At 34.9% G+C, this 27,931-nt stretch overlaps 1 protein-coding gene across 3 annotated transcripts in view; it reads right to left on the bottom strand.

Moving 5' to 3' along the window:
- The window catches only part of LOC113494954 (ABC transporter G family member 20), an 87,894-nt gene that overhangs the window by 17,694 nt on the left and 42,269 nt on the right, over window positions 1-27,931 (bottom strand). For all 3 annotated transcript variants that reach the window (XM_026873494.1, XM_026873496.1, XM_026873495.1), the window contains 4 exons: window positions 11,380-11,473; window positions 9,399-9,517; window positions 3,841-3,959; window positions 3,103-3,298 (listed from right to left, as the gene is read on the bottom strand). In XM_026873494.1, coding sequence (XP_026729295.1) covers window positions 3,103-3,298; window positions 3,841-3,959; window positions 9,399-9,517; window positions 11,380-11,473 — 528 coding nt within the window. The remainder of the gene's footprint in view (window positions 1-3,102; window positions 3,299-3,840; window positions 3,960-9,398; window positions 9,518-11,379; window positions 11,474-27,931) is intronic.

A 27,931-nucleotide genomic window follows, 5' to 3' on the forward strand; every position in this document is an offset into this window, starting at 1 on the left:
TGTGAGGTCGTAAAAAAACACATTTTTTGCGTTTACATTGCAAACGCTGACTGAATCCTACAAGATAGATAGAAGGCAGATAGATAGATAGATAGAAGGCAGGTATAAATTATAACTTATATCTTCTAACCACGCGGACGAAGTCGCGGGCGACAGCTAGTCATTGAATAATGATATGAACTACTTAGTTTTGCCATTTAAGCTACATATGATGGAATCTTTTAATGTTTATCTTAGGACAGCATTTTTTGGAGCATTTAGGATCTTAGGATTTTAAAAAGACAAATATCAAAGCGCTATTTGTCCTATTATATCCGATCAATCTATTTTAAGACATTGACTAAATCGACCACCACCGATGATTACAGATAGACTAAAAAATAGGCTTATTTGAGAGGAGAAATAAGGCTAGGATAAATTACACTTTGATAGAAAAATAATAATAGAAACTAAACATGTACCTATACCCTCAAAACACTATACTTTACGTCGTGTTAGTAGCTATATAAAAGTTACCACAACAATTAGTCGCGGGAATCAGGCTTACAAAACAATTAGCCGATACAGTAACACATACAACAATTAGCCATACTCATTATCCATATAATTATAGAACAACCAACACAACTTCATCCCCGAGAAGTGAGACGATGTACTGAAGAAGCAAGATGGGAATATACACTTCCTAAATGTATGAGTGAAATGGAGATATATTTGACAGACTTCAGACGGGTCTAGTTATGTTGGTGACGTTTAGTGTTTGAATAGTCCAGTGAGCAGGTGGCGAAGCTTTTGTCACGCCACTCATGGCACAATGAGCGTGACAAACTAACTTACACAGGATTTGTCACGGTGACTGTATTGACGTGTATTGTTGGTCACTTACCATTCTTTACGGAATAACGTGTGATAAAGCCTTTGTTTAGTAGTCTATTACTAAATGTAAAAAAAGTTACTACTGAGAAAAATTATAAGACTGAAATTTAAAAATAAATAAATAAGTAGACAATTTAAACTAAAAATAACATTTTGTTTTTATATTTTACCGATAAATTATATTGACTAACAAAACAGTCATAGACATAGTCGCTGTATGATAAACAGAGACAAATTTCAATTTGAATCTGTTTAAAATAAGAAGAAATAAATTAATTAAAGAATTGTTGATTATATTTATTTTGTATTGGGAACCGTGCTACCTGTGTTACCATTACAAATGCCCGTTGTTTTACTTTTATAAGCTGACGTTTGTTTTAACTCCTTATTTAAAAATAAATAACAAAGACACACATATTTGTCTTAAATTGTTAAAACATTTTTTTTTCTTTGAATTTATTTATTATTAAATATCAAATTGTTGTGTACAAATTTCTAACGAATTTACAAAGCTATGATTTAGTCAATCGCTTCACTACATCTGCGGGGTTTTATCAGCAAAAGTGCTTGAGAAAATGACCATTGTGTAGATCTGATATCACTGACTCTCCCAGGATGTCTACAACCACGTCTAAAAGTCATATTATTGAAATTTCGGAAGCATGACAAAGCACTACACGTGTAGAGCGGTCATCTGTCACAGTGCAAAGCAAAATGTAATATGCTTTGTTTCTATTTTTATATGAGCAAACCTCCTTTCAGAAAACAAAGAGAGGTCTGAAAGAGAAAGGCGGAGGCCTTTGCCCAGCAGTGGGATCTAAAACAGGCTATACAAAAAACCTCCTTAAAAAACATGCAGAAATAAATTACATTAACCATAGGTTATGCTTTTAAATACTTAGGTAGTTCAAACAATGTATGTAAACGTTAAAACAGATATTCGCCTGTCTGTGCAACCAGACAATTATCGTAAAGTAAGGTGTTAACTGAAATATTATTGTTATTTATATAAACGCGCGTTAAAATTACTACTCAATAAGTACTAGGCTGTTAACCTACATTTAAGATTTACTTATAACAATGACTTAACTTGGTATTTATAAAGACAAACGAATAAATTGAAAATAACAGGTGTGTCTTAAAAAATAATAATTTAGTAATGCATTGGTAATTCACTTAAAAAAAATGAGAATAAAACAAAATATTTAGATTGACCAGTGTAAGTTGGCACGTCTGAAAAGAGCTACGAAATATCGATGTCTCTGTTTCACACCAATAGCTGGTATACTCTGATCTCGCTCTAACAAATTTTCATCTTTGTTCCGAGTTACTGGAAGTCACGTGATGAATCGAAATAAAATAAAATTTGTACAGACAGATGCTTTAAGATTGTAGAAATATACTTGACAAGAGACCGATTTCCTCTCAACATTTTCCTTTAACAATTACCGATGATGTGTTACCTTTTACTTCTTGTTTTGCGGGTGTAGTGAGTGTCCATGAGGATTCCCTTCATGGACACTCACTCCCTCGGGGAAGGAAATGGGTAGTGTCAGACTCGTACTGACTAAACCTGAACTGCCGTGCTACGTCATCTACATTTTTGTGTCAGTGTATGGCAATGCGAATGGTGTTTTACCATGACTATGAAAGTATTATTCCGAAATATTATTGCCAAGTTTAAACCAGTATATAACACCTTACATAATGTTAATTACTTGAACATATAAGTGTATGTGTGTCGAAATAAGAGGTTTACTCAGAGCGAGGAACTTTGCGAATCTCGTTATGTAAACTTCGCGATGCCTTGTAAGGAAGCGCGTCTTGTCATATTTTTAGTTAAGTCATTATTTGTAGAGACGATACTTCATGTGATGTGGTCATAGACCCATTTGCAGCTATCTATTCATTGGAACAAGATGATTGGGCTTAGTTTACAGTATGTGTTAAAAAACTGTATGATCAATTAAGGGATTGAAATGTAGCGTAAAATGATTATGTTCTTTTTTATTCGACCAGTATACCTTAGCCTAGCAATGAAACAAAAACAAATCATGCAGACTTACTTGGGTTATGCAAGAAAGTAGTCGACTTGCATTAAATTGTGAAACTCAAATATCAAAAGTGACGTATCAATGCTGGCACTAAACCTCCTTACACGTTCTATTTCACCTCACCTAAATATTGATCTGAAAACTAATGTTAAAAGTCCAAGTGTCCACTAACCTGAGGTTCTTAACCATTCTATTCTCGCTGGGCAGGTCGAGAAAGTCGAGAAGGAACCGCAGACGCTCCACAATCTCCCTGGTCTCCATGCCGAAGATCCAACCGAAGTACATCATAGTCTCCCGGATGGTGAACTCTCCGTACAAAGCGATCTCTTGAGGCATGTAGCCTACACGCTTGCCGGGAACTCCTGAACCTGAGGGGAGAGAATCAATTAGTATAGATGATAAAGTTGAGCTTGAAAGCAATAGCTGAATGGTCACATACAAAAAGAAACTTTGTTAATGTAAGCTCTTAATTGTGTCTTACACTACTCTCTCTACACCACTTTTTGGTGAATTCCATTCTTGGGTTTGACTGGTAGTCTATTCTCCTAATTGAAAAGCTAATTCTCGTCCTTTTGTACTCAAACTCAGAACAAGAGTTTTTAGATCACATAAAGTGATCATTAACTTGTGAAAATTACGGTTACCCATGTCCACAATACTTTTCCGAAATCGATTAATTTCATGGCTTACACTTGACTGCACGGGTAGCGTAGAGATCACCACGGTAAACCCATTGAGCGCGACGTATCGCGGGTTCGATCCCCGTGTAGGACAAGCATTTATGTGATCCACTGATGCTTGTTCTGAGTCTGGGTATCTGTCATTTGTATGTTTGAAAAACCAACTTGACACAAGGACTAAATTCTTTACTGCGGGAGTCGTTTTAAAAAAGAGAGTGAAGTATATTTACCCTTGGTGCCCGGTTTGCCTCCCAGCACCCATATCTCTCCGCTGTTCAGTTTCCGTCTGCCCACGATGCACGAGAGCAGCGTGGTCTTACCGCACCCTGACGCTCCTAGAAGACCGTATCTGAAAACAAGAGACCATTTAGTAATGTCAGTTATCCTTTATGAGGTATGCGGTAGATATAATCTAGGTAGAGATACGTAGTACTATTCTATATTCTGTGGTAGTGATTCAAAAGTCTATGTGGTTATGTTTATCGGTGTGTTCGAATTTGCTGATAAATTAAAAAGAAAACTATTAATGTGTGAATGGATAATCAGAGGAAGAGACGACATTGTTGTTTCGCAAATCAAAAGAAATTACAATACATATTTTTAAGGTAGAGCTAGGGATAACGAAAGCCTATAACAGATCTAATATATTTTTGATAGAATAAAAATATGGCGAAGATAATCATTTTCTAGCTTAAATTCTGACCCCATCTATTTCCAAATATATAAGCAGATAACAATACATCATTAAAATTAGACTAGACTTAATTTATTTCGATCTAGTCACAGCGCTTGAACAACTTAAAGGCTAGACCGCAGGTATCGCAACACTCGGACGTACGCGCATGCGCAATGCACACGAGGACGAACCACTTGCGACACCAACATCATTCAGGCACATTCTATTCCAACCACCAACTTAAACAATACAGGTGATACAACTCTTACGGAGTCGGAATAATGGTGGTTTTTGAATGACACAGCTTTTACATTCAGTGGTTTTTGGAAAAGACGGTGCTACGGTGGAAAGAGACAATTGAGTTGTGAGCAAATGTAGTAATTTCTCAATTATGTTTGAGGATGTGTCGTGTCTTGTGTTGACTTTGGGTGGCCGTTCATCGTGTTTGGTGTACTTTCAAGGATGGTTGTAAGGTAAGGCGTGGTTGGGTCAAGGAACAAAGAAGGTTCCAAAGAAGGCTGTCTAGGTGAAAAATGATGGAGAGCAAAAAAAAATGGCGCAGAGATAAAAAGGTAGCTAAAAACGCAAACGCTCAATGAAAAAGTGTGGGGGAATGTGTATGTTGGGAATATTTAATTAAGTTGAAAGCAAAAAGGTTAATGTGGGAAATACAATCTTAAAGAATGTTGGTATGCACTAGGAAACATTGTGAGGAGTATATCTATTTTTGGAGTTGAAAATGGAGAAAAATAAAAGAAAATTGTAACATCCGAACTAAGAAGGATTTGAAAGAGAAGCAACGAAATCATAGAATAAACTTTCCACAAAAATAACCAAATACCAAGTCATGGGAAACGAAAAAAACCTTGATTGATCTTCAATGACGAAATATTTACATAAAATATATTTAGAATCGTAACTAATGGTATTATTTATTACACATAAGGTCACCTGTGACGGCTGCTGATGGTTCCTATCTTATTGCCGAGTATACCGAGTATTGCCTACGTAACTATGATCGTTGGTTATGCATACGAAACAAAGTTTTTCTATAACATGTCAAACGTTTTTGCGTGATTTGTCTATCAGTCGGACTTTGATAAACGATCGGTTGTTTGTCATGAATAGCTAATAGGTTTGTTTTATTTTTAGAAAATGCATTTATGAAAATAATTTACCTTAGAACTGGCTTGGAATTTAAAAAAATAAACTTTAATTTGAACGCGAAATTTATGGTTGTTTATCGATATTGCTTACAAAAATAGCAAGAAATGAATCTTAAGTGTGTCTGAATCCTTATTCTATTCTAAAACAGTAACATGATAATAATTCGCCCTATCTCCGGTTTTGAGATCACTCACAGGAGTGTGCTCACTCTAAACTAATAAATTTTCACTGCACGCATAGCTGAGTGTAATAATCCATCACGCCGAGTGTAATAGATTCGATCCTCGCGTACGACAAGCATTAATGTGATCCCTGAACACTTACTCTATGTCTAGAGCTCTATAGCTTACATCAAATAAAGCACACTTAAATGTTTCTGAAATCCCCACTACATTAAGCTTCAATTCGTTAGAGCGGGGACTTAGATTCGACCCTTGCGTACGACAAGCACTAATGTGATCCATGAACACTTGTTTTCAGTCTGGAGCTTTTTAGCATATTACTTACTAGCTGTGCCCGCGACTTCGTTCGCGTGGAATAGTGACTATGAGCAGCGTTTTTTTTTAAATATATACTCATTTTTATTTTGGATCATAATCACAGTCATTTTGGGTAGCTAAAAAACCTACTTTACTGTAATGCTTCTCTATATACAATATTAGACGCATGGCCATCGGGGGTGAAAGCATACAAGCTGCTGGGATTGCTAACACGGGACAGAGCCACATACAATGGACCGTGCGAAAAACAGCTGATACTTAGATCTACACCCACAACTTTTAGAGTCTGACCTTGTTACTTATGTTTTTATGAAATCGTCACGACATTAAGCTTCTTAGAGCGGGAGCAGTTCTCATTCAAGACAAAGTTTCCAAACCCAATGCAAAAATTCCGAAGACCTAGAGGACACAACTCTAGAAACAGTGCAACAAATCCACGACGTAGATTAACTTAAGTAACTATATATACAATATACATACTACATAATCACATCCAAAACAGTCTTAATTGACCCACATACAAATAGGTTATGTATGTCTCGCACCATGACGGGCGCGCCATCTTCAGTGCAAAGCAATCAGGCACGTATAAGTAGTGGTACTTCTATGGCACAATATTCTAATTGTTTGTAACGATTGACGTCACGTTTCTGTATGGACTTCCTGATGTTATTGATACTTGGAGTAAAGGTATGTAAATAGTATTGAATGAAGCAAAAGTTTAAAACCCCTATTACTTATTTTAGCTGTCCATCTGCCAGCAGGCTGTATCTCATGAAACATGGCTGTCAAATATTTAACAATTTAACACCGCAATAACTGCTTTGTAATGAAATAAACAAAGTTTTCATTAACTTTAACTATTAATAAATCTAATCTTATTCTATTTTAACATTACATCATCTCTGTAAACACAACTTTTAAGAAAAAACCTGTGATCATATCTCGTATGACAATCCATTTTGGCGTCACCAAAGGTTAAGACCAACACCGCGAGACGTCAGTACCTGTACTATGATATTATAAGACAATTCTATTAGCTGTGTGCGAGCGAGACAGCGCTCTATAAGGCGTATAGTCGCGTCTCGCTTGAACAACGATAACAGCTGTATTGTGAAAAAATCAATGCTTTTAGTACCTACGCGTTAAGATATCAGTTAACATTTAATTGATTATATGACGTCAATGAAAGGACTTCTTGACGTCCAATCTAAATGATAGTCGTCCAATTTATAATTTGCATAATTTTAACAGAGTCATCGTATTATTAAGTGTTGCTAACGTCAGGATTCTAATTAATCTAGTGACCATATTATTAGTCTTGATTTGTTAGAAATTTGATGCTGGTCCTCCAGTGGTGTCTTAAATAAAACATTATTTATTTCATAGTTTGTGTACACAGATTTTTTCTATAAGGCTTTTTTTAGATCCCACTGCTTTGTTTTCGAGATCTCTATATCTTTTATGATTTCTGGTCATTTAGTCATAAACATACAAAATATTCAAAAAAACGGAATATAAAAAGGAAATGTGTACAAGGGTCATTATATAACTAAGAGTATCTATCAGCGTGTTCAATAAGAGAAGAAACTTCATAAACTTAGTTTATCATTGCGGGTGTGAAAGAGATGCTGGTCTATATCATGTAGAGCGCTATCTCACTCTAACAATAACAACAAACTGAGGTACTTATTTGTTTGTCTTTTAATGTCTTTGCCTTAATACTGTAGGACCATTCCACACATTCACAAAATTAATCTTGTGTGCCTTCATATCAAAGATTTTAGAAATAAATATTGTTGTTGTTATTTTTATTAATCCTTTTGTTAATTATAAATTCATATTTTTTTGTTGTAAAGTTTAATAGTCGGTTATTTTTACAATTAGTCTCAGCTAGCCTAAGAAATAAATAAACAAATTAAATAGGAATGGGAAGGTTATTATTTACTTCCGTATGTAATATATTTTTTCCTTTAAATAATAAGGATGTTGTCTATTCATCTTAACAATTAAATCAGTTACTAAGATAAAAAAATAAACACATATTTTTGTATTTATCTTGCAAGAAAAGTGCTATAACGTATAAAATAGATGTTTGTAACTTTACTTCGTGGTTATAAATCGTGACAAAAATTGACGTCATGGGAAATTTTAATTAACCCTAATCTTTCAGCAGAAATCACTCAAAAATTACGTCTTATTAATATCGCATAATTTAATTACGACCCGCACGCATGTACTTAACTGTCCAATCTGCTAAAGTCTTAATTAGTTGTCTCAATTAGTTTATTAACTTGAAAGACATAGAAATACATCGCCAACGAGCTATAACTGTCAGTAATAACTATCCAGCGATATATTACGATGAGTTTATTCGCAATACTTCATCAGAATAGCCCTTGAGTACAAGTACCTATTACTTCAGACAACTGGACAATGCTGAGACAATACAAACATATGACCAATCAATTGTTTAATAATTACTTTGTCAGAGGTTAATAATCTTTTGTCTCTCAGTTTGGCGTTGAGCCAACTTCCTAGAACTTGTTATCCGGTAATCTGTTTGTTTGTTACTCATGATCCGTTGTTGTAGTGTGATGGCATGTGGCCAGGGTTTCTAGGTGAGTTCTAGAAACTTATTTTATGTAAGCATATAATTTTTATTTAAATTGTAGCGGTAAAAAAAACTGACTCATGAAAGTGACTATTTTCAGAGATTTTTAATTTCAACTTTATATTTAAATAAGCTTTTTGAAAAGATTTTCTAATGCGCTACAAATCATTGCATTTATTAGACCCTTTTGTTTAAAACCAATATAAAAATGTTACAAAGAATAGGACGTGGGTGATAGGAAGGTATGGAAGAAGAAGACATGTTGCCCCGATCCCAAATAATAATTGGGTTAAGAGCGGGGAATGATGACAAAGAATAGCCATAATTTCGTAGCGAATTTCCAGTCTTGCTGACCTAACACCACGTCTAAAAGTAATATTGTGGATGTTGAAGTGAGATACCACTCTATACTTTGAATTGCACTGTCGCGCTTCTACAACCAAAATCATTTTACTTTAAGACGGGCTTGTGGAGCATCAGGTATCTTTCCAGTTTAGTGTCATCTTCATAATAGGTATTATCTATACTAATATATAAATCTGAAGAGTTTGTCTGTTTGTTTGAACGCGCTAATCTCAGAAACTACTCTTTGTGTTGAATAGACCATTAATCGAGGAAGGCTTTAGGCTATAAACCATCAATATGCGACTAATAGGAGCGAAGATACAACGAAAAATGTGAAAAAAAAGGGCAAGTATAAATCATAACTTATATCTTCTAACCACGGGGACGAAGTCGCGGGCGACAGCTAGTATTCTAATAAACTCATCTTCCTTTCTGGCTATTATGAAGATCAGTAGAGTATGTGATTAGATGATGTAAGGTACTCACATTGTGCCCTTAGCGACTGTCATGTTGAGGTTACTGAGCACGTGGTTCGGTCGTTTCTTGGAGCCATAATGCTTGAACGCGTGCCGCACACACACAGCCTGCTGACGTTTCTGCCATACCTGGGGAAAAAGGCACAGAGGTTTAATAAAAAGTTTGGTGGAGCAGTGACGTAAAATACAGGAAATGAAGTATGCGAGAGATGCTCAGACTTATAATTATAGTGGCTGTATTATTGCTCAAGACATTCCTCAATTACTTTTACAGAAATATTTCGTCCAAAAAGCAAGTCCGACAAGCAGAGTATGTAAACATCCCAAAATAGGATCTCTACCTCTGCAGAGCAACAAGCATTGGTTATCCTGCTAATATCAGTGTTTAGAAGAAAACTTGGACCATTCATCAGGTTGTACAAGTAACCATGACAATCGGCACTAAAATCACATGAGCCATCCGGAATCAAACTGGCTACCTCGCACACGTCAAGGCTTCGTTTACAAACAATAAGGTATTGATTGTGCCCCATTAGGAACTGCCTTAGCCGTCAGTAAGTGGGCATTGTACTGAAGCACGTACTTTCAGACAACTGACTCATTGGCGAGAGGAAATGGATTCCGACCTTTCTAGAAGATCGGCTTTGATACCAGAATGGTGAAGATGTCTTGTTGATGACTTATTATCCTTCTCGGTATGGGAAAGAGGGCTTTACCTAGTGGAGCAGGCGAATCAGAGGCAAGTATTAGATGGTTACATGATAGTTCAAGATATCCCCATGAGCAAATCTGGTTAAAATTGTTTTAGTGAAATCGTTAGTTTGAGGCTCAAAGGTAGTGTTGGCATAGCGAAATAGTGAACCCCTTAAGTCTATCATATCATATTTACCCACACATATTTTAATTTTTAAGATTTGACTTCTGGAATTACCAACATTAATCTAAATAAAATTCTTACTTTTGAAGTCGGTTAAAAAAACGCAATACAAAAGTGGATTAAAAAATCCATCATAATTTTAATATTTTCAACGGGTGTTACAAAACTGGTATTTTATGGTCCTATAATATTATGTTTATATATAGCACATGACGAATACTGCGTGTAAAAAGAATGTGCGAAGTCTTCAAAACGTGTCTGAATAATTAACATACGTTAATGTATAAGTGACAAATCTCGAGAAATAACTATGAATGATCTCCCCATTCATCTGTTTGTAGTTTTACCAACAATTGTTGACTATATTACGCATATTATTTTTCTCAGAATGATGGGTTTACCTACAGTTTCCAATTCTAGTAATGGTAAAGGTTGATCCGGTTTTGCTTTGCCCTTGTAATTTATTAAGTTTTTTTTACAGGAACATAATTTTCAAATTTTAGCTTAAGATATAGGTATGTAGGCAAATTAGACTGCTTTTACTACTTATACTAGTCTTACCAGATTTAGCTGAAAAATGTTGATCATATACTCTTTCAAACTTATTGAACTTGCTATGACTTCACAATCATTGCTTAGACCAACTTTGAAGAAAAGGACTATAACTTTAAACATCTATCAAGTCAAGCTCCCCAGCATGTCTCGAATGGTTCTAACTTAGAGCAGGTCCGGCGGAAAAAGTACATCCACGACCACATATAAAGCTGAAGAGTTTGTTTGTTTGAACGCGCTAATCTCAGAAACTACTGGTTAAAAATGAAAAAAATCCTTTTGTGTTGAATAGACCATTCATCAAGGAAGGTTTTAGGCTGTATACCATCACGCTGCGTCTAATAGGAGCGAAGATGCAGTGGAAAATGTGCAAAAAACAGGGCAGATAGGTATAAATCATAACTTAAATCTTCTAACCACGCGGACGAAGTCGCGGGCAACAGCTAGTCGCACAATAAAATTGCCGAGATGGTTGGATGACTAGAACTCTACCAAAATCTACAACAGTTTATCCCTGGATAGAGACATAGTGTAGAGGAAAGTTAAACCTGTATGTACTCACCGAGTTCTCTTGTTTTTCGAAAGGCGGTGAGAACTGTATCTGGCTCATCTTGGACTCCTTCGCGTCGCCCATCGGCGACGGAGGCGAGGTCTCTCTGTGGACAAAACAGACACACGGTTAGTTCAAGTTATAATGTATGAGGCGAAAACCTGATCTGAATATGATTACTTTTAATAACAAATTTAGAAGTTGTATGTTAGTATGTTGTATTTCGTAATGTGAATTTAAGCGTTAACTTTCATATCTAATAGATTACCTGAACGCCTATACTAGGAAAGTCTTAAAGTAAAAGCCAAAAGGCAAAAGAAAAGAATATTCTAGATTTTTATACGCGTTTTTTTTAACAATTCCAAGATTTCCAAGCCTATTGTATCTTTACACAGCTATCAGTTTATGAGCAATAAAACGAATAACTCAAGATTCTAAGAACATCAGATTAAATACTAGTTTTTCTCGCGCATGCGTGCTCGGCATGGCAACAAGATGCTGATGATAACTGGGATACTATCAAGCTAGCTCAAATACTATCGAGCACGAAAATCTTACGATATTATATAACATAGCGTGTTGCCTTATTAATTGGAAGCCTTGGAGATCTTTGAACCACAGGTCGAGTTTAACTAAAGGCAGGAAATGTTTGCAAAGTTTATGTTTACCTAGATTGAAAATACGAGATTTTAAAACACCCAATCATAAGATTGTTTTATTAAAATAGATGTGTTTCGACATATATTAGATTGTATTAATATTTCCAGTCTAAATAACACTGGTTTAACGAAAGAAAATTCTAACTAAAAATAATTAACAAAACCAGATCATAACTGAAACAAAATAAAGTTGCTTTTTTCTTAACAAGACTTAAATCTACCTAACCAATTACAGATGACCTGCTTATGTACTAAGAATACTTATTATAACGAGTCAAGTTATCATATATCAGGCAGGCAATCTAGACCGCTTGAAACCTCTTTGCACCGAGATGCGAGTTGCGTGTCTCTTCCGCCATTTTATGTACCGAGAAGTGATTATGTTACAACATGTTACAATTGTCACATTTAAACGTGTCGTTGTGTTATTGACTCGTTTATTCGTGTTTATTTGATATTTTAGGCACGTGTCAGATGTGAATATTTTATTCAATACTTGGACAATCATTTTAGCATGTGTTTAAAAGTTTAGTGGTAAGATTGATTGATTAGATGTTAAAAGAAAGCACCTACATTGCATTCTTTTAAATGAGAGCGAAAAATATGTCGTTTTTTTGACGCAAAAGTTTAAGGAAATTTCTTTTCTTTAATTTAACGGAAATTTCTATTTTTATTTCGATTTTTATATAGTAGTAGCATGCATTAAACTTACACTTTTGTTCTGAAAAATTTACTTCATTATTTTCTAACTAACTGTTTAATATCGTCACAGCTCTCCTATTCGTTATCTAATGAAACATCGATCTAACCGAAGAGTCTCAATTTAATCGATGCACTTCACACGTAACATCACTCACATCGATTACACTTCGCAGATGACACGTTAACGTGACAACGTGACGCTACCAAGGCCATGTTACACATGACTCAGAAGTCAAACTCTGATCAAATCACGTACGGAACGTGAAATGAGAAACTGATTTGAGAAAGTGAGTTTTGTGACTCATTATAGATTTAAGCTACATATAACTTAAATAGTTTTTTTAATTCAGTTTAATTTTAAGCATTTCAAATTGATATTCGCTTTCAAATACCAAAAAAAAAAAAATGTTAACTATTGCGAATGCAAATAGTTTTATCATTACTATTTTGAGTGTCTACTTGGCGGTAAAGCAATCTTAATTATTTTTTTATTATTTTTTTATTTTTTATCTACGGCTTTTTACGGGGTTTTAAACGAGATTATTGTTATTGATACATTGCCCGCGATGAAATATAGTTGGGATACTAGAACTGTGCAACTCCACAATTTACTGACTCACTCAATATTTCTTACCTCGTCTCCACAAGCCTGGATTAAATATGATGTTATCGTTTATTCAAAGTGATAGTATTATTTTACGTATTATAAAAATCTGTAATTAAGAGTTCTGAATAGACATTACAAGCAGTTTATACATCCACATTCCATTGATTCTTGTTTTATTTCACATGAGAATAAAATATGTTTGTTTTTAAGTTAAAGATATACGGAAGATTATTCTTCTTTATAACTTTATTACAGATGCACAAGTAATTTTAATATTATCTTATTAATATAAAGACTTCATACTAACCATAATACACAGTTTAATATAATCAACCTTACAGTTGACAGAACATGAAACCAAAGACATCAGACATCTTAGTATTACAAGGAGATCATAAAAGAAAAGAAACAAAGCAATCTCGATTAACACAAGTATTAAATACATATCCCTATCTCTTACACACACTTGAAAACTCAGTACTTTAGAAAGAGACAACGCTACATATTCAGTTTCGTATCGTTATCGCAATTTCGCCATGCGACCGTGGGCTCAGCATGTCAAAACGTTGGACGCGCCAGGAATCGAAATGAAGTCTGTGACTAGAATATATTTGTTAAGACAATGAGGACAAATGGCTTTGATAGACTTAATTAATAGTTGTACGAGGATCAAACTATCAAGTTACTTGTTTTGATGACTGTTTTATTGTTTTAAAATGTTACAAGTTTGTTTAAGAGTATGAGAAAAGACGTCTTACACAATAACACTATGTGCAGTTGATTGAATAAGTAACCTTAAAAGTATGAACATATTCTTTGGTCTGTAACTTCATTATTTGAGGTCGGAGCAATGAAAATTCTACTTCTCGTTCATCCCTTCATTTCTCATCCTTATAAAAACTATCTACACGACATCTTTTAGTCCATTCTCTGCTGTCGCGAAAATCATCTTTTACCACACTACCTATGCCTGATTTGTTTCCTATTAACTCTCAATTTCAGCTAGGTAGTTTTAAAATTTTATGATTTTGGTTTGCCGTGTTTTATGGGGTTTTTAGCAGTCAAAAACACATACCCACACTTAAAAGCATCAAATGATAGTTGATAATGTTTATTCACATCAATATTTTAAACTTACATATGATTTTATTTTGTAAACATGCATACATGTTACGTTGTGAATTTCTCAGCCACGCAAGAGCTTATTAAAAACTGAAATTGTTTAGAAATAGATATGAAACGAATGATATTGTAACATGAAGTATAGACGGATGCGGCGGAGGAAGCCGGTGGAGGCCGCGCATGAAACGTTATACTTGCGCGAGCTGCACGCTCCGGTGGGCACTTGCGATACTCTAAGAGACTCTGGTACTTAGGGGCGTATTGGATAGACTAGTCAACACGTCCCTTGAAGAAAAAAAATACTTCAAAGGCCGATTTTCTCGTACTTAGGCTGAATGGCGCTGGCCACTAATGTCGATCTAGTGATTCATTCAGACACGTTATCACGCGACTAACCTTGCAGGGTCCCGATTCTGCTATATGCAATGGCAGATGAATGAATGGAAATTGGATTAAATTGACACAATTCGTATCATTCTAAGCATTTTTCCAACACAATAATTGAAAAATCTGTACGAGGCGGAATGCTCACGGTTAATACGATGAATTTTCAATTATTGTGTTGGCAAAATGCTTAAGAGAATAGGAGTAATTTCAAATTTAATCCAATTGCCATTCATTCATTGGCTATTGTGAATAGCAGAATCGGAGCCCAGACCCCCACTCGTCCTTACTTCAGATGACAGACCAATTGTTTCAATGTTTTCCTCTATATAATTACAATAATACTACAGATTAACCACATCGTCTTTGAACTCTGTCGACCTCCGGACATGGTCTGTTATTACTGCTAATAATAAGAACAATGTATGAAGATCATTTAGTATTTGTTTCAGCATAGTATAATTGTTTATTGCAAAACTTGATCGTTAATTACTATACCTTCTTAAGGTTTTTTTCCTGTATTGCCAATTACGCCTCATAAAATATTTCTTAATTATTCTAGATTACTGAACATTAGGTTATCACAGGCTAGCACAGGACCGTAGAAATTGGCACGAAAAAGGGGAGGCCTATGCCCAGCAGTGGGAGGATAAAGGCTGTGGATGATGATGATGATGATGATGATGATGAGGTTATCGGGATGTCTAAAGCAGTGGCGTAGCTAGCATAGGAGGTTCGGAAGTTGGCAGTGGTACCACATCGAAAGTAAAAAGCAATAAATGTTCTTTGATAAAAAAAAACATGGATCCTTTATTATTTATAATATTGAACAAAGAACTTAAAAACAATATTAACAAAGGCTCAACGAAATTCTACATAGAGCTGAGCTAGTGCTAGTGGAGGAACCTCCGAAAAAGACATAAAATTTTTGTGCAAGCAATTTTTTTTCCCCAGATGTCACCTCAAACAGTGACCCCGGCGTGGCCCGTCAAAATTAGTTCAACTTTAACAAATCTTAGTAAACGTGTGACTGGGACAGAGTAATTATAATGTAATCTTCTCTTTTTAAGAATACGAACGTGTAGGGAGATAATATTTAATGATATAAATAGCTTCGTGTAGCAACACTCGCATCGCTGCCAGTGTGCACCGGACTAACACGGTGCAACAATTTAACGCACGTTTCGGTTAGTTTAACTTGAGTTCAATAAACTCAGTTCAGTTGTAGATATGATTTGTGACTGCTTTTACTTTGTCTGATTAGGGTGTAATGTGAAACCAGATCCGATTGTTAATTTTCGATTGCAGTGGAAAAAAACTTAGTAATTCTATGATTTACGTATTTAACTTAAAAGTAGATTAAAAAGTTCTCTCTTCAAATCCAGTTTTTTAAAACAATCAATCTCGCAATCACCCAACAATTACGCTAAATTATTGCACGCCTTCCTACTAAACACAGCACACACAAAGGACATTCTATTACAAACAATACCACTTTTCAAAAACATCGGCCTACTGTTATTGTAATTCTTAAACAGTGATTATCAGAAATGCATCAGTCGACAATTAAGTTAGACTGCACGGATAGACAAGTGGTTGAGGTCACCACGCCAAACCCTCTGAGCGCGACGTGTCGCGGTTTCGATCCCCGCGTAGGACAAGCATTTGTGTGATCCTGGAATATTTGTCCTGAGTCACAGGGACACCCGTCTTTGAATTGTTTTTGAAACCCCGGCAACATGCGGATTAATTATAAAAAAAACCATCTATGGCAATAACAATAAAACTTTATAACATTATTTAAAACAATTTTCCTTAACATAAAAGTATGGTTTAAGACATATCATAATACATAAACAAAATAATCTAGCCATCGTTGGTCGTATATTTAAAGTAAATATATTCATCGGTTTATCAAACAGTTGCTTAGTATTTGAACGTTGTTTTCTCATAAATAACGCTTGTTAGCAGTGAAAGTTAAGAGGTACCGCGATAAGGCGGGATCAGAGACTTGTCTTGGAGTTTAATGATTTTGTAAATTATTATGTAACAGAGACAGTTGATACAAAAGGTGTCATTTATCTATTAATTTTTGACAGTTCATTTATACAACATTTGACAATGGATGTAGAGCCTTTGGAAATACGAGTAGTTCTATAAGATCCGTTGTAGAAAAAACGACTCTCGCAGTAAGGAGTTTTAGCTTTAAGTCCCGGGGTTTAAAAATCATACAAATCACATGGTCAAACAGCCAGACTCCGAACAAACATTCGTGAAACACACAAATGCTTGTCTTCCGGGACGGTCGAACCTGCGACACGTTGGGCTTAAAGGGGTTGATGGCGATCTTTGTCACGGCAAAATCAATTCATTTTATTTTACTCCTTTACCAATAGTCTAGGTAGTAGTTGCCTGTATTTCAAAATGTCATGTATGTTATAGTCACTCTTGAATAATTATATTTATTTCTTAGTGATATGGATTTCTTAGTGATGTGAGATTGACCAAATAATTTAATGAATTTGGTTTTAGATACGAAATTAATTAAATATCGATTACAAGTATTTGACTGATAACAGAGAATGCATTCGACACTTCATTATGACGAAGTGATTTAAAGTAAAAAACACTTTAAATATTAAATTTGTAGCAAATTGTATTAACTGTCCACATCGCACTTGTTTTAAATAACATTTGATGACAAAAAACAACCGTTTTCTGAATGGTTAAGTGCCAGAATTTTTAGAGATCCGTTTCCAATTGATAAACTAGGAACTGAGTTTGAGAAGACTAATATCGAGTTACAGCAACGGTTGTTGCGGTCATAAAGTTGTCGGTGACTGTAACTTTCTGGCAGACTGTTCTACCTACCCCTACCCCTACCCCTACTACCATAATAAAAGGTTACAATGACACATAGCCCGTCAAAATCATGCACAATCAAATAAATGGTAAATCCAATTGTTTATGAGATAGTATAGTGCTGACTGCGCACAGCGCGCGACGTGCGCGGCGCGGGCGCACGCGTGACTCAACCCGCTTTGTATGCTAAATTCCTGCACTAACAGCACGTTTGTACTGTTAGCAACAGAAAGAAAGAAAATAAGTTTATTTGACAAGCCTCAAGCACAATGCAATAGGCTCATTTCAGCATAAAGCCAGGCCCACAGAGTTTCTGCATTCATCTTTACAAAACCTAATGCTTTGTTTTTTTCTTCCGTACATTTGAATCTAGATGTCAGAGTTTCAATCTTAAAGCTAGTAGCCCTCTGACGTTCCTTTAAATTCCTGCAAATTTTTCATGTGTGCTGGTGTTCTTATGGCATTTTCCTTAACCGTTTCTAGCATGCGATAATTACTTTAAAATACGTACGTCATACTTCTAGTCGAAGCGATTGGCAGGCTCATTCCAAAACCATTTGTGTCAACTGACTTCAGTTGCTGACTGTACCGTCGGGGTGGTAAAGTATTGGTATTGTCTCTCTACTATTGTTTGTTTATAACAAAGTTAATATAATTATAAATGTTGGAAAATATTTAAAGAATGCTGAGAAGGCTTTGCTTGATGAATTTTGATGTGCGAATGATCATGATTGGTGTGGAATGCAAGGTTTTGCTTTATGTGCAAATAATCTTAAATAGGGCCTTAAAAATCTCTCAATTAATTTACATATCATTTAATTATGTACTCTTCTATTTTTTATGTTTTCGAAGACCAATTTTCTATGTATCTTGCATTTATTTTTGTGTATGTCTTTATTTGTTTTTGCTTGTTTTTTTGTGTGAAATGGTTTGGTTTGTGTTAATAAATAAAAGTTAATGCAGAAATCGAACATCCAAATAACAGTGGACGAATCTAATATATAATCGCTTATAATCCGATGAAGCAAACAAAACGTGTTCAAGCAAACAACAAAGAAAAAAATAAAAATAACAAGTCACAGCCAACCACAGTTTGGGTGGCCGAAATCAGAGTTACAAAACATTTGAATCCTAATTTTCTCTTGTCATACAAAAATGTAAATTCATCTTCACGAAATGAAAGTGCCACGCAACATGAAAGTGTCGTTACTGGCACATTTTATGTAACATCATCGGAGATAGCTCTTGTATTGATACCTCATTATTACAAGTACCTTAATCATATCGTAATTAGAAAGTGCAGGAAAAAACGATTGTTTTGGTCGGTATATTCTCTACTAGCTGCTATCCGCGGGCTTGCTCATCACACACAATCGAACACAAATCGTATAACTTATGTCTTTGTGCATGTGATATGAATTTTTTTTTAACAATTTCACGTAATTAAAATCAAAAGGTTTTATTTCAAGTAGGCCGTTTTCCAGGCACTTTCAACGTGACGGTGATGGCTCTAGTTGCGCGGTTCCAAAGTGTCACTCTTATGGAGAAGAACCGGCAAGACACTCCACACGACAAAAGTTTAATTCATTAAATTTAGAGCGGGTGTCGTTTCACAAATATGTAGATTTCGCATAAAACTTTTTCTTCTTTGTTCCAGCCACTACATTATTCGTAATCAAACAAAACAAGTCAGCTGTTTTAATATTGATATGTAATGCTTCCGCCACGATCTCAACTGACCCAGTTCTGATTGTTCTCAAACCACAAAACAGTTTGAATTATAAATCATTGTGATTATATCCATCATGTAATCATTGGTAATACTCCAGGCTTGATGTAATATGAATTATGCTATATCGAAGTCGGTTAAATAACATTATCTGGCATGTTGTCTGTTCGTCACGCAGGATTCTATTGTTACTATGATATTTTGTTTTGGAGGTTTTGAAACAGGAGAACTTTGGAAAGATATGTATGTATATTAAGATATAACACTTCTTAGAACATTAATCCAAAAGTATCTAATAAATAAATGAAAATACCTTTATTTCTGAACAAAATAAAGTTTTCAAAACGGCAATTTGACTAGTTTCACAGTTGTATCAGTTACAACTATCGACCAAAATTTTACAAAGTTTCTATAAGCCTCGCAAAACTTACAACAATGTTTATAACAAATGAAGTCTGAAAAAATAAATCAAACATTTAAAAAATCAATAGTCTTTATAACTGCACAGCCATTTAAAATTCTACTCACAGCATTACAACTGCGTTGATCCTTAAGCCGCCAGCTATTGGCAGACATATAACAATGCCAATCGGCTTGAAATATCTGGCGGCGCTTGGCAAATGCCAGCTCAGGGCATCGGAATGTTAGAAATTCTGTTTAATACTGTTATAGCCAACGATTTAACTAAAGTTTCAAGAATTTCATAATAATTTGTGACGAAAAAGGAGAGACGCTTATTCATAAAGTTTATCGTATTTCCTATAAGCGCAGGCAGTAACTTTGCCTTTCCAGTTCCTTATTTACAATCTAAGAATCGCTTTCGCTTTCGTCACCTTTAGATTAACTTTTCAATTTAGCACCAAATCAAAACTCAATTTAGTCATGAAATACCGAATTATTTGTTTGAAATTCTAATAGAAGTTAGTTTTTTTTGTTATGTCTTAGATTGAAGTTCCGTGTAATTTGTGGAACGGTAAGAGATGCCTTACGTCCAAATAATAGGGTTTGCCAAAACAGTCACCTAAGAAATACTCGTGGCTCCACGTAACGCGAACCAACGCAAAATATATAATCAATTAATTGGCGAATCGATGGCCAGCATTGGTCGTCACACGGCCAACAACTTGCCAAACCCACCAGCTAAGGTCAGGTTACATAATTTCGGATGTGACCGACACACTTACGAGCGCGTCCCCGACGGCTGGTGACCGTAATTCTTATAACTATATAAATATTACGGTCAAGTGCGTATTTAATAGTCCGCATGTTTTCGACACTGACTTATTGCTGTCCGGAATAATTTTTGCATGTTTCATTTTTTATTACAATATGGTGAATTGATGACTTTCTGTGTGATGATAAGATACTGGCAAAAATTATTATAGAAAAATAAAATATAGAGCAGTTTTGGTGGTCTAGCAAATTATTAGCAATTCATTAACGTTCAAGTCACATCTAACTTTTTTAGTATCGTATCTTACTAGACTAGGAGCATTTATCTGACCTCTACAACCCACAGTATCTAAAACTGACTGAATAAAGTCAGCTTAAATATAAGTTACGTAAAAGGCCAAACTCTAACCATAAAAATACCTTGTTGCAAGGTCGTTTAATTCATATTAGAACTCTAATTCTTTGAATCAGTCGTTTTAAGGAAAAATCAAAGTTATGCAAAATATGCCTTAGATATCATACTGTCTCTACCATTTTAAAGTGGAATGTAGAGATAGATAAACAAACCTACGTTAGACTAATCTAACATCATGTTTTGAAACTAATTACTAGCTTTTAAAAGAGTCTAAATATTTGCAATATTAGCTATATTTCCTTATATCCGTCTGACCTGAATCTAGTACCCCAGTGGCGTTTTAACTCGGTGTTAATTGTAAGCGGAAGGCGGCCGGAGAGCGGCGCTTGCGCAAACTCCGATCAGTTAATGTGACATAACTGTGATGAAATGATTGCATCATTAGCACCGGCCATAGGCTGATAGTGCTTGAAGTAATTAACTCGAACTTACATACGGTTTGGGTGGAGAGAAACATAAAGGTTTTGATCTGTTGAGGTTTGCAGTTACTAAAATATTTTGATCCATGTTGCCTAACTGTTAATAGCTACTTAAGGCTAAGCTCCTTAATTTAATTTAAGGAAACTTGGTACGGGGATGATTTGATATTTAAGAAACGAGGCTTTTTCGTTTCTATATCTTTACATTTACCCTGAGCGCAGGCATTGACTGCTTACCTGAATTTTTTGGAGAGACTCAACAAGCCTCCAGCCAGTAAGAAACCAGGCGAAACCACACTTACTAACTAGCAAATTGAACGACAAAATTATATTTTTCTAATAATTACAATTACGATATTATAGTATTGAAAATAACAGTCAAATACATAGCCCATATAAACTGTTTGTGTGATGAGAACTTGGTAAACACATCCATATTACATCTAGGTGTATTATTAAAACAGTTTTTGTGTTGTAAAGGCATTTTATAGCTATTGTTTTGTTTTTATGATATTCAATAACTTTACAAAACATTGGTATTCTAGAATCATTCTAGTAAGAATTGTTATTACTTGTACAGCAGTGCAGGAAAAAAGAGTAATTATTCTGCATTATAAAGAAATTGCGGAAGGCGGAGGATCGCGTATTGTGGCGCAACTGGGATACGCCTATGTCCAACAGTGAATTTCGATAGGCTGAACTGATTGATTGAGAATGAAATACGTTAGTTATTTCCTTAAATTCATGCTATTGTCCCACTATTGAGCAATTTTTTTTTCAGCGTTTCACATGATTTAACCCTTTTTTCCTTCATTATTTCGCTCTTTTCACACCTCATTGGCGTTTTGAGCCACATCACAATAACGAATTTGATATATAATTTTTAACCAACATCATCATAAAATGATAGCATGAATAAAAATGACCTATAGCTTAAACCAAGCTGACACAGGCAGATGCAGTACTAAGCTCTGTCCATGAGTATTAGTACTGCATCTGTGGACCAATGAGGGCGTAGCACGACCCGCTCATATTTTGCGAGTTGCGCACTCGGGGCGCGCTCACGCCTTTCCAATTTAACTGGCTCCACTTTGTATTAACACTAATATATTATATTTACTCTCTCGTTTACTTAACTACAGTATTGGTTTACAGGAAAGGGAAATAGGTAAAGGTTTCTTTGAAATATTTGAAAAAATGTTTTACTCTACTTTTTTAAACTCAGATTTTGTAGAGATGATAGTCAGCCATGATGATTAGTTACTATAACTGATCAAAATCTATTTTATGAAAATGAAATCTACTTTAAATTGAATGAACGTCTTTGCAAAAACAGTTTTGCTGCTTTGTTTTCTTGTTCTGACTGCAAAATAAATGAAAAAAGTTGCATAAAATTACGGCGGCACAAAATGCGTGGCGTGCATCCTTTTTATAACTGGAAAGACCGTTTCGGACATCCCATATGGATTTACCCACGAAAACAAGACTTCTAAAATAAGACCAAACTGGATTGTGATGCGAACTAAAAATAATCCAGGTTTATTTATAAACTTTTGGGGGTTTTACAAGAACCCAAGTTGATTTGATTACTTATTGCGCATGAATGCGTGCGAAGCGGATATTCGTTAGTAAATTGTGTAGTTAATGTTTTAATTTCTTGATTTCTCATATTTAATTAAAAATAATGAACATATTTAAGCAATTTATTTTAAGGAACAGCATCGCTTATACAAGGTTCATGTGTTCAAAATGCCTATCGTTGGTGAAGCAAGACCGGGTCTACTGGAACTATACTGCTGCAATGATTACATTTTATTTAATTTCAAATAATCTCTTTTTATATTTGGAGCCTAGAATTTATTTTTTCAATTAATAAAAGGATTCCGTTGAGATTTCGCAGATAAAAAACTTTTCCATTCGAAAAGGTCCCATAAATCACAATGCAAAAAAACCGGTACGCAGAGGTCAGCGAAAGCTGAGTTTCCTTTTTCATAAGAATCCGTACAACTACTTTATTTTTCATTACCTTTTAACAATAACAGCTAACAATACTTCGCGCAGACTTATACGTAAATGCTAAAACGCTCTATCTATCTATGTGCTAGTATCTTTATCTATTTGCTCGTGTGATAATATATCCAAGAGATAGCATCGTCCATTGTATATTACTCTCATGACATAACTCTGACTATCTGTGGAAGCCATGTAACATGTTACTTAACTTGTCCCTCGCTTAATTACTGTGTTACATACTCAAGTTATCAACCTTGTGAAGGCTGGTACGAGTCGGCTTTGTAAAGTTAAGATACATCATATCTCTATGAAGGGTAAGTGAAATTGAGAGTTTTCTTCTTTTCAGTTGTTTTTTAGAACTTTAGCAAGGTTATGGTTATACGAGATAGTAAAATAGCACCTTCTTTCACGTTACCATTGACAAGCATTCTCGTAGAATTTACCTTTGCTCACGAAATGAGAACTGTTCTTCTAATTTTGTCGTTGAGAGAGGGTTTCATAGTTAGAAATGCAGATTATGTAATTTGGGTGTGAAATTCAAACAGTTTGCATCTTTTATGCCTAAATCATAAAAAGTCAGCTGAAGGTATATTTTGCTTGAGACAATGAATCGGGCTGCTACCGACATTATCAGTCCGTTTAAAGTTTAACATTCACGGGTAAAATCTACTATAAAAACAAGTTTAGTCGTTTTTAAAATGGAGATATCATATAACACGTAGACTGACCATCAGGCTCTACATTACCTACATCATATACAAAACTCAGTCGACCCCATTCAACCAAATAAATCCTCTCATATTCCGTCTGCGGTGTAAAGGTCAGCCGCGTCCAAAACTGACCGGATTGTTTTCTCTAACCTTGGCTGCGCAACACATGTTTATATGCGCAGACGCATGCCGCGAAGGTTTGCAGCGTTGCAACACTCACAGCGATCTGGCAACATCGCGTGATGACACCGAGGTTGATAAGAATTTTGATTGATTGATCGGGTTGATTGGTTGATTCCGGCAGGAGTAATTAAGGGAAAGTTTTTTTGGTTGCATAGTTTGGCTCTACAGGTTCGCCGGTGTACGTATTTCCCGTTCCTTTTATACAACTCATTTTCTATGTATTAGTCTCCGCACGAATTTTCTACTAAAGTTGATATAACATCGGGTAAAGTAATTTGCAACTTTTGATGTGACCAAGGAATATAGCAATTCATTTAATAAAATCATTAAGATTCATTTACGTAGCAAAATTTCGCATACTTTTTTCCTCATTATGTTTAATAATATATAATTGCATGATTACTGTGCAAGTATTTCGACAGCCTGCATCAAACATTTACCTCCATCAGTGTAAAACTAAAGTCAAACAGAGATGATCGGACAAACATTCGTAGTTTTATTTGCTTGGAGCCTTGTGGCGACCTCAAACGCGAGGCCGAGCTATATAAAGGAGAATTTGGTATATTAAGCACTAAATAGGCTAATATATAGTCTATATTAGGAGTCATTTCAATGTCCGTTTTATAGATAAAACTTGAAAGACAGACCAGGTTTCATTCATCCATAATTGTTATTTGAATTAAGTTTTCTAAAAATGACGAAAATTTTTACCTATTCTTACTTCAATAAAAACGTAGCTTTTATGGTCCAAGTAAATATTTTTCCGGTTTGCAATGACATCATATAGGTCGTTAGCCATTTAAATGTATATTTCTAAGTACACTTAAGCATATAATGACCATTAAACTAAATGCTGCAATGAGCTCCGAACATGACGAAATAGACACAGAAAGGTGCTCGCTCAGTTGGAGCGCGTTGATGTCTTTTATCAGTAAAATATTTTTTGGGATTTTTTCGATTCTGTTGACCATATTTAAGTCCCAATTTACATCTTTAGTGATTTTTTTATTAATAAGGAAATGAATGTAACAAGTAAATAAAAGCGATAATGACTGGGTGCAAAAATTAAAAATATCCGTCATATTTAATATGTAATACATATATGTATCATATATGTAATATGTAATACATATATGCGTTTTTGCCTTTATCTGAACAAAGACTTCTTGATAAATATTAATTGATTTAAAGTTTAAACCAGATTGATACTTGCCAGCTCTTACACAAAGAAACTAGCACAGGCTCAACCCACCAGCGCTTAGTCTAACAACAATTTATCTTGTAAGATTGTTCATCTTGCTAATTATTTACACAACCGATGGGTTTTTCATACCATTGCATACACAATATGGCCTTCCTCATAATTACCGATGACCTTCCGACATAGCCTAAGACCTTATATATTAACTAACGTCACAAATTCTTACGATTTCCTGCTCAATAGAATGTTGCTACAAGAAATACCTTCTATTTTTCTGTAGTCGGTTAAAATTGTCTTGGCATCGTACTGAAATGCTATGAATCAATTTCACGCTCGGGTGTTGAATAAAAATATTATTATAAATGTAAATAAGATGTATACACGCGCAAACAATAACGTTAATAAAATGTTTATAGTTATGATATTACATGTATTGTTTATTCTTTGATTCCTTATCTTACGACACTATACAACAACACTGAATGCTGTTACTGATATATTCTTTCTCACTACTATACCTACAAGTTTTATTAGAAATCTAGTTTGCATGAGACAAACACAGACTCTTTAGGTTTTATAGCGTCGCTAGTAGAGTCAAGCTACATATTTAAAGAGGGAAAGATATTTAAATTTCAGCTTCAATAACTTCTCTTTCAAAATCTAAATTTCACGAGGTCCACGACGTCCACGGGTTCATATGCACAGTCTCACCCCTGAGTTTGTTTCGCAATTTCTTCTAAAGAAATGTCGACTTCAGCAAGTTTAAATAAAGACAGTAAAAAGTGACAAAATATCTTCATATTCCCCTTTAATTAAACAGAATGAATGCTAAGCAAATTTAATTGTATTGCCTTTTATGCACGGATTCAGTGTAATAAACCGACTCTACCTACTTTACCAAGTACATTGAACATGACAAAACAAAAGTATAACGCATACTAATAAACTTACAAATCTGGATGTTTGTGCTAATCTCGAAAACAAGTGGAGCGGTTTGGAACCGGTCGCGCGGTATTTCGTCGCCCTTCCGACCGATGCGGGTTAGGTAACAGCCTGAAATACTTTATGTATCGCGGCTTTTGTGTACTACTAGCTGTTGCCCCGACTTCGTCCGCGTGGTTAAAGATATAAGTTAGGAATTTTTGAACGGAAGTCCTCAAAGATGAAAAATTTTCCCCGTTTTTGCCACATTTTTCATTGTATCTTCGCTCCCATTAGTGCCAAGGGTGATGTTATATAGCCTAAAACCTTCCTCGATGAATGGTCTATTAAACATAAAAGATTTTTTCAATTTGAACCAGTAGTTCCTCAGTTCAATCAAACAAACTCTTCAGCTTTATATATTAGTATATATATATATATGTATATTGACTGATTAAATTTGACGAATTTAAGTAGGATGTTAATCGTACTAATTTGATGGTGAGGTAAACGTAGAGTCGGTTCAAAAAATTCACAGGAATGTAGAGCAGATGCGATTGCTTTTAAAACATTAGTAGCTCTCTTAGAAAATGAATTGTCTTGTCGTATACTTGGATGTTACATATTTAGTAAGATGTCAAGATTGGTTTAAATAGTATCTTGATATATCAAAGTAAATGATTATGACTAAGCAAATTAGGCACGGTTTCATTCACCTTCAGATCGTTTTCTAACCCTAAAAACATTCCAAGATTGGTCTAAAAAAGACAAGAAATATCGAAAAAAGCCTAAAACAAAAGTTCTCGGAACAGACCTTGTTTTCTAGACAACTTAGCATTGAAACTTTTACCAAACAAACTAACAAAACAACGACCCCGTTATTTTAAAATGGCGGAGAAAAGTATCTGTTTTTATAGAGAAACTATTGCACTCTTTTGACTGACTTTGGTTTACAAAATCATCGTCAGGTCATTAACGAAGCGCCTTATATGTATAATGTATAAAAATCCGGTAGGCTCAACAAAGAAAAAAAGAAAAAAATAATGTATACCATATGATTTGTTTCAGTTACGTTGAAAACAAATAGTTAAGCTCTTAAAACTAAAACGTCGCAATACTAAAACATTCTCACAATAGCACAGCAATCACAGTAATACAGACATAGAAACACATTGAGACATTAAACAACGATTAGCACCACATTATATTCCGTCTCGCTTTCCACCTTATAACAGAACGAGATAGAACATCGCGATATAACAATGCATATAACATTTGCATGTCGCAATCTATCACTCTACCGCATTTCTTATTTATCAAACATCTCATTACAACAGTACCTAATCAGAGCAAGAAGGTTTTATAATTTTATTTTTCTTACATTGCCGGTTATGTAACGCGCTCGCTTACAGATTGCGTAAGGGAGGCAGAGATGGAATGTGTCCAGTCGATCTGTGTCGATAC

This window comes from Trichoplusia ni, chromosome 6 (genome assembly GCF_003590095.1).
Source record: "Trichoplusia ni isolate ovarian cell line Hi5 chromosome 6, tn1, whole genome shotgun sequence".
Lineage (NCBI taxonomy): Eukaryota > Metazoa > Arthropoda > Insecta > Lepidoptera > Noctuidae > Trichoplusia > Trichoplusia ni.